The 9,255-nt window shown below is 36.8% G+C and overlaps 1 protein-coding gene across 1 annotated transcript; it reads left to right on the top strand.

Moving 5' to 3' along the window:
* The first annotated feature begins 2,275 nt into the window (after positions 1-2,275).
* LOC128260627 (lysosomal aspartic protease) lies at positions 2,276-3,675 on the top strand. Its single transcript, XM_052993774.1, has one exon. It carries the CDS (start codon positions 2,317-2,319, stop codon positions 3,541-3,543), a length of 1,227 nt encoding a protein of 408 aa, XP_052849734.1. The 5' UTR covers positions 2,276-2,316; the 3' UTR covers positions 3,544-3,675.
* Positions 3,676-9,255: the final 5,580 nt, after the last annotated feature.

Below are 9,255 nucleotides of genomic sequence, written 5' to 3'. Positions count from 1 at the left end.
ACATTTTCGTTTTTCCAGTGTAACCCCAGTTCACAGCGGGCCAATGACTTCCACTAGCTTCGCCAGTCGGCATTTGCGTGTGAAACTCCTTTGAAATTGGATAGACTCGAAAAGCCAGTGAAAAACGCACAGAAATATCCAGAGAAAAGACATTGTTCGGTTGACACATTTTTGGGCAAAGCGAAATCAATTTGCGAATGGTTCAGTGAATTTGTGATCGCCACCGTTGCAAGTAGCATAGTGTAAAAAATTAATTTGCCTTGGCACACAAACTCATCATCGGTTTTTTTTTCGGGGTACGGTGTGTGGTGCGTTTCGCTTCGGGTGATAAATTTTCAATTTGTTTGACTTGAGCGCCCACGCAAAGGATCAGTGGATATATATACAGTTGCGGCTGAAATATTAGTATTTTTTTGTAGTCCTATAGAGAAAAAGTCAAATCAAATAGTTTGTGACTTCATTAATATAAACGGTTTTTTAAAAAGTAAAAATTGGTTTTACAGATAAATATTAGTTCACTACTAAATCAATAGTCTCGACAAATTGTCGAAATAATAAATTAATCGCAATACTTATATTTATTGATTGACTTAATAAAAAAAACTCAAAAAATAATTTGTATAAGTATTAAGAAATTGTTGAAAATCAACAAATAATCAATAAATTTATTTTGGATTCATGGATTTTATATCAGTTTCCAAAAAAAAAACAGATATCAGCCTAAACTGCTAGTGCTATTTTTTTTTTCCGCACCTGTATATATATATATATATATATTGACTGTATAAGATCGGTTGGTAGCGCAACCAATCCAAGTTGACACTGCCGCACGGGGACAAAGAGGCCTCATCATGGCCCATTGTGTGTAGTGCAACATTAGGTCATGGCTAATCAAGTGGCTGACACCAAAAGATACAGATACATACATTCCATACTGAATATATACTATCCGTCGAGGACCTATGCTGTGTCCTTTGACCTTTCTCCGTTGCCTCAGCTCTCTGTGCATACATTAAAAACAATAACTCTTTGTTTTCCGCCTGGCTTTCTTCATTCATCGTTGGTACGTCTTGGTGGGTCTAGTTTTTAAAGGCATTACTTTGGGTTTCTAGTCCCGGTTAATCCATAAATATTCCCACACCTTTAAGAGGGACCACTGACATCTTCATTAGCAATGGACAGCCAGGCTAATTAACATTTATACAGTCCGGATCCATAACAAATTTGCCGGACAGGAAGTGATTTCCATTTGAATACATTATCTTCAGAGGATATCTATGTTTTGTTAGTGAACCAAACTAAACAATTTTTTTTGTCACATGAAAAATTACTTTTTTTTTTTTGATATTTGTTACACATTTTTTTTCCTTAAGTTAAATAAAATTAAGACTAAGTTTGTAAATCGTTTAGTGTTTTAGTTTACATTTTTAACCCGTCTTAGAAGGTTAAAAGACAACTATTTTAATTAATAATTGTTCTTGAGGTAGATCAAAATATTAAATAATTAAAAAAAACTCGAAGCAAACGCTTGTTACTCAAAAAAAAGAAATCTTTATTTTATTCACTGTACTTTCTTAAGCTTTCCGAATCAAACAATGTTTTGTATTATTTATTGAACACGCATTGACAATATGACGTATGTATGTAAAATGTCATGAGTTCATGATAACGAAAAATAAAATAGACTTCTGGTATCCAAGGAAAACATTGTCATTTCCTCGAATTTTCGATCAAGGCTTAGCAAAGGGTGACTTTTTAGTGATCAACGCACATTGAATCATAATTTGATAAAAAACAGATAGGTAAGTTAAAGCCAGTTATCGCAATGAGTAAGTTAAATTTTAAAATATATCTCTAGGGGAATACTGATAAGGAAGGTAAGCTTAAGGACAAATCTTGGTAAATGCATAATGTCTGTGAAACCACAATAATTAACCGATAAAGAATAATTTAGATATAAATATCAAAAAATCATGTTTATGCGAATTAAGTTGTTGTAAATGAAATAGTATGCAAGAACTCCTAAATAAATAGTTTAAATTAAACTACTTAAACTTGAATTGAAAATTTATTTTAATTTTAACGAAAATCTATATTTAAATCTTTTTCAGAATGCATTTAATGCCCAACTTTTGGAGATTTGTAAAATGCTTTGATTGATTAATGTACAATCGCAAGAACCACACACACGACACTGTATCGGTATCGGTAAGCTCCTCTATTTATTTAATTTTTTTGTATGAGAACCTTCTTTATAAGAACCCAAACTGATAGTGAAAACCCAGTTAGTCGTGTTTTTCGTTCGCTATCGGAAACATGGCTCGTTCCGAAATAATAATTTTGGCCATTTTGGCCGGTGTTCTGCTCCTAGTGGGCTTGGCCAATGCTGCACTACATCGTATACCCATTCAAAGATCGCCGCACTACAAGCGAAGCCACAAAAATATCGTAGCGGAAAGGGATTTTATTCAGCAGAAATATAATCTTAACTCAGCCAATGCTTATCCGATGGAGCAACTAAGCAACTATGACAATTTTCAGTACTACGGAAATATTAGTATTGGAAGCCCACCGCAGTATTTTCTGGTACAATTCGATACCGGCTCCTCGAATCTTTGGGTTCCGGGAAGTTCGTGTTTAAGTTCAGCGTGTCTAGATCATCGGATGTACTACGAATCGAAGTCCAGTTCTTATGTGGCCAATGGAACTGCCTTCTCGATAACTTATGGAACTGGCAGTGTTTCTGGTTATCTATCGGTGGATTATGTGGGCTTTGCTGGCCTGTCTGTCCAGAGTCAGACATTTGGCGAGGTCACCACCGAGACTGGCACCAATTTCTTGTACGCCTGTTTCGATGGCATACTAGGTATGGGTTTTCCCGCTCTGGCTGTCGATGGAGTTACTCCGACGTTCCAGAATATGGTTAACCAGAATCTCGTTCAGCAATCCGTTTTTTCATTTTTCCTGCGGGACAATGGCACTTCCATCAATTATGGTGGCGAACTAATCCTGGGCGGTTCGGATCCATCGCTTTATAGCGGTGATCTCACCTATGTGGATCTCATCCAGGCGGCCTATTGGAAATTCCAAACTGATTCGATCACAATCGGAAATACTATTATTAGCATTAACGATGCAGCAATAGCGGATACTGGAACTTCTTTGATTATCGCTCCTATAGCGGAATTCGATCTGATTGCTGGGATTTTTGGTGCCAATGCCGATGCTCTATTTCAATGCAATAATCTGAAGTCGATTCCGGATCTGGTGATCAACATCAATGGCGTAGGATTTAGGATTCCGGCCAAGTATTATGTCGTCCAGGAAGGAGAGTTCTGTTCCCTGGCGATTCAATCGATTAATCGGGACTTTTGGATTTTGGGCGATGTATTTTTGGGACGTTTCTACACTGAATTCGATGTGGGCAACCAAAGACTGGGATTTGCTCCGGTGAATTCCGCGGTTTCCCTAAATCTTTTGGGTCTATGGAACATGTTTTTGGTGGCATGTGGACTGTGGACTTCCAAGAGAGTATTCTTTTAAATTAAGAAAACTGCCCTTAAATAAATTTGAATCTTGATATAGTTAAAATTTTTTTTTTTAATCACCATTTCTAGAGTTAAGAAAGTTGTGACCGTACAAAAAATGGAAATATATTGATATTCAAGAGTGCTATTTCGCTTATTTATGAATCATATCTAGTTAGTCATGTAGAATACCATGAATCATTGATAACTATTTTATTATCTTGACCAACATTATCGGATTTGAAGTTAATGGGGTTGCAAAAGTATTATGTTAACAAAGATATATATTTCACTTACGCTCCATATCTCTTTACCTAGACCAATCTCATAAGTAATGTAGATATCACGAACTATAGATAATTATTTTGTACCCATTACCAAAATTATCTATAAGCAAGGGATTAATATCCATAGCTGACCTAATTGAGTTGCAATTGGAGTTTGAAGTTTGGAAGGAGAAAGAGTTTCAGCGACTGATTCCTTTGGGTCCTCGGAGTTCGAGTCAATGTTTTTTATTTTAGCTCCTCGTGGAGATCGGTGATCGCAAATTGTACGAACCTAATTGGCCTGTCGCGTGATTTATTGTGAAAAAAAAGGGGAAAAAAAAATGCCGAGGGGGTCGTAAAACCAACTCGATCCGAAATTGGAACTCAAACTCAAACTGAAGTGAATTGAAGTGGAACTCAATGAGCGCATTATTTATGTGATGTTATTTTTTGTGCTTTAACCGTGGATTAGGACTCGCTTCTCCCACACGAAACGCACCCGGTGGTCGATTCCCATCACAATTACGACCTAATGCACTGGAAAAATATATTATATAATATAGTTAAGTCGCATTTTAAGGGTTTTACTTTCAATATTAAAAGAAATACACATTTTATAATGTCATTACGTAAAACAGTATTACTCTTATAAATAATGTTTAATCTGATTGAATAAAAAAAAATAGATTAATCTTGTTTTTATCTATTTAATAGTATATTCTTGTAAAATTTAAACCTTTTCACATTTGTTCCTTTAAGTTAGATTTTATCAGCAAAAATTCGATAAACTTTGGGTGCATGTTCTTCTATTTAATTTTGTGTCTAGCTGGATTTAATATTCATAAAAGTTGAATATGTATACTTTTTTTCAAGTGTATGCTGCAAGATCGTTCTTTAATGAGCGATATCGAGTTTAAAATTTATTGACCCGACAATTGCATCAGCGGCCGACGCTCATCAAATACCAATAAAATATCATTTGTTGCAATTGCGTTTGGGGATCGAATCGGATCGGATCGGTTTCTTTATCGCGGCAAGAGACCACCGGTATTTGACCCCCAGATGAAAGGTGAAGAGAGGAGAATCCCGCGGACTGAAGACGGGGCAATCTGTCTCATTAGCCGCAAAAGCTCCGCCTGATTTATGGCTCGATCGATCGTACGATCCTTGTTCTTTCGCTGTTGTTAGTCGGCCAGATAAATCACATTAAAATATTTCACAAGTGGACTCGGAATCGGTATCCTCTGCCCAGTTGTTTGGCTGACAAATCTCTAAACAGAATCAGTTAACAACTTAACTAATGATAATCAATACGCATTTAAACAGCAAACAGGGTTCGCATATTGTATCGATAAGACCGAAAAAAAACGGAGGAAAGGACCCAAGAAATAATCTTTGATAACGGCTTTGTCGCTTCGCACATCTGCAAATTGTTGAAGACTCCAATAAAAAATGTTAGTGGAGTCTTAAAACACTACCATCCAAGTAAAAATATTAGAAGTGTTGTAATGATTAAATGAAAATAATGCTTAAACGGAACATTATTGATTTTTTAATACTTGGTTATCCGAAGAGCACTAGTTTAAATTATTTATATATATCATATGTCGCGAATAGTTAATAAAATGGTGTTAAAAAATATTAAAATACACTAAAAGTGTTAAATACTAACATTTTGCATGGTGGGTTTTCTTTTTCTGGTTTTTTTCCTCTCGTTTCTCTTATATTTTGTATGCCCGTGTGTTTAATTTCAGCAAAAATGCAAATTAAATGAAAATGAAATGCAAATAAGATTTTCAACTATTCTTAAAAAGTCTTTAAATTATTTTGAAAGTTGTGTTCCGCATTTCGATAATTTATTTGATCGCAGACCTTTTGTATTTTGTTAAAAAAATTTTGTTTCAAAATTCAAAGAGTATTTATAATACTTGTTACCTCTTTGCTTGCCCTTTAAAGTTTTTTTTTGCCAATTTAAAATCCCACTGCAATCATATATTTTTTTTATTACGCGATCCAGCAAATGTGTGCATTAAATTCCGCTCAGAATCTATCAATTCCAATTGTATTTATAATACTTGTCACCTCTTTGCTTGCCCTTTAAAGTTTTTTTTTGCCAATTTAAAATCCCACTGCAATTATATATTTTTTTTATTACGCGATCCAGCAAATGTGTGCATTAAATTCCGCTCAGAATTTATCAATTCCAATTTAGATAAACTACTGATAGATTTTGCAAGGAAAATAGAAAGCCCCACCTGAGATACCGATTCTTTTAATCCCCAATTGTAATTATGAAATTGTTTATTATGACCGGGAAAAGTGTGGCCCTTATAAAGTGAGAGATAAATCAAGGGGATAACGGCGATAAACAGCGTTTTTCGCTGGGGATTCGATTTGCCAGCGTCTTCGTTTTACTTCGTTAAACAGAGAAAAAAAAGTTTTTTTTTTGACTTCTTTTGAATTAAAAAGCAGATGTTTTACTTGTTTGGAAAATTGATCTATATTTAACTCATTTTAAACCACATTGAACCTTTTTTTTTTTGCAATTGACAAGCATACGATTTGCAACCTTATCAGTGGTAGTTTAGTAATTTGGTTCTTAGATGTTGATAATGTTTTTTTTTCCATGTGTACGATTCGATTCGAATCGACGCGATCCGAAATCGGGTAGTTATGACGGAGGGGCACTATGGGAAACATTTGGGGGCTTGGGTAGTGGAGCACATCGATAAGGATAACTAGTTTCGCGGCCTGCTGCCTGGTTGCGACCTAAGTGATTACAGTTTATGAGTTATTGTAAGGCAGCGGACACATGGCACTACCATCAGATATTATTTACTTTAATCTGCTGCATCGATTCGAGCTTAATTGCAAAAGGGCAAAAAGGGGAAAAGTTGCCGCGCTGCCCTGTCACGCATGCGGCACACTTTTGCGCCCCGAAAACTGTGTAATTTGTAGCAATTTAGCTTGAAAGCCAACTTGCAACTGGCAAAACAGTCGGGGAAACTGGGTCAAAGTTTTATAGTCATCTTTTTGAATCGGCTGAAAGATCGCCATATATGAAAATGACGCCGATCCATGAGATCGTCCGTTTTCCAGTTTTGTTTTTTTTGTTGTTTTAATTCGGTCTTGTGGTGTGGTGCCACAATAAAAATTTAGTTTAATGAAAGTGTTTTCGGTTGCTGCGATATTTTGATGGCTTGATTGCCTCCGCTGGATTATGATATAGTGCATGGGGGCATAGCTGCACAGAAAAAAAATGAATGTAAATGGTTTTTTTATTTTCAAAAACGCAATAATTTTTGTCACTAAAACAAAAAAATATTTATTTTATAAAGATATGGGGTTTAAAAGATCAATTAAAAAAATATGTAAATGGTTGGCAATTAAATAAATAAATAATATTGAAAATTATTATGTACAAAACACGCAAAGAAAAAGCTGTTTTTAAATGTTAAGAATTTTCTCACTTTTATAACTCTTTCAAACTTGCCTATTAAGGCTAAGGATTGCTATTCAATCTTCTTTCCGTGTCGGCATATTACGAGATAAGCTGCCTCGAAGCGCCCTGAAAATCCAACCAAGCAACGATTTAGTTAAGCAAAATATCCGACCGGCTTTACCTTGGAATTTATGGCATAATTTTGTCTCATCAGCGGGGACATATATATGTATAACTATGCAACATCGGTGCAATCATCATCAACAGTAGCCGGCCGAAGGACATGCAACAGGATGTCGATTAAATGGAAAGTTAATCAATTAAAATCGTTTACCCGGATCAAAAGCCAAAAGCTAAATCCAAAGCCTCTTGCCAAGATCGCCACACGCCCATTTAATCGAACCTCGTTAACTTGAATCCGCAACTGGCCATCTCGATTGCCCATCCCCTTCGGTTAAGTGACTTAATTAGCATGCCAAAATGCATCCTAAAGATCGAATCAATCAAAAATGCAAAAACCGATGCAGAAACCAAACGCAACAAAGTACAAACCAAAACTTTCTTTCCACTTGGCTGATGGGAAAGTTTGCCAGCAATTTAACTGGCATGCGCAGGAGCAGGAGCAGAAGCCATCGGAATAACTCTGGAATAACTGGTGATGGATATGAAGGTGGCACCCAGCATTATGACCGAGCTAATTGAAATATTCTTAATCAGATTCCCCCAGCGTACGCGATCTGATGATGAGGTCCCGCGATGCATTTAATCCGCAATTACCAACCGAACGAACGAACGAACGAACCATCGAACAAACGAGCCACTGGCCACGGTTCAATTTAGCGTTAACTAAAAATAAATCCCAATCCCCAAGATCACCGGCAAGTGTGCGCCTCGTTAAAAAAAAGGGACCAGTTTTTCCCAGCGAGTCCTTAGCGCTTAACAAGGTGGGCGCAACTGCGCTGGCTGGAAGCCCAAGCCCCAAAGAAAGTTCATTTTCATTTCTTTGACCACACACCAAAAAAAATTAATTATAAATGTACAAACAACAACAAAAATAGTTGGAAAACATCAAAATGGATTAATGACAATGTCAAAATGGTTTTTAAAGGGCTTACGTTTTATTGTCATCACATTAAGAATTTAAACAACTATCAACTATTATCATTAGAAAGAAATTCTTTCTAGGGAGTCGAACCCTGGTCCTAATTAACCGCTAGGCCATTACTGTATATGACTCTGATTCATTATTGTTACCATACAGTTATCAAAACGTTACCAACAAAAACAAAATATATTTTTGACCTGGGATTATCAAGTTAATAAGGTGCTATTTTTCTCCGGTGCAGCCCGGCAAGAGAGTACTTGATTTTTTTTCGGGGCATACGCGCCAAGTCGTTGAGATTAAAGAGCTGCCGTTTAGTGGCTACTTAGGCGGCGATAAAAAGCGACGTGAAATTGCATTAAACGGCATGCCCCCAATGGTGAAATGAAGCGGCAGCAGGATTTGGGGCAAGCTTAACAAGCTTGTAAGTTTAAATGGCTTTTTAAAAAGCTGCCGCGCAGTGTGCGCAGTGGCCAAATGCAAAGACCACATTAACAGCCATCCCGAGTTAATAATCCGCACAGCCAGAGCAATTACAAGTAGCTTTGAAGATTGGAAATTGTAGATCGATAGTCGCAGCAGCAGCAGCAGCAGCACAAGATAAAAGGCACAGTGGGTAATTTTTATTGACATCCCCCCAGATGCAGAGAGCTCAACCTAATGCTATTAAGCCTTCATGATCATCAACATTCTGGCAGCAGGTACATCACTCACTCTGACTGCAGATCGGACACGATGACGGCCCAGCCAGCATCCCAACCTATGGAGCCTCTAGAACCTCTGGAACCTCCGGACCCCGTCATGCCAACAATCTGTCCAAAAGCGATAAAGTTATAATGGTGCAAATGTCGGACACAGTTTCTGAAATGGACCAGACAGCCCAGCCTCAGAGCCATCATCATCATCATCATCATCTAA

Source organism: Drosophila gunungcola (genome assembly GCF_025200985.1).
Source record: "Drosophila gunungcola strain Sukarami chromosome X unlocalized genomic scaffold, Dgunungcola_SK_2 000034F, whole genome shotgun sequence".
Classification (NCBI taxonomy): Eukaryota; Metazoa; Arthropoda; class Insecta; order Diptera; family Drosophilidae; genus Drosophila; species Drosophila gunungcola.
This window is presented reverse-complemented; position numbering and strand designations above follow the sequence as displayed.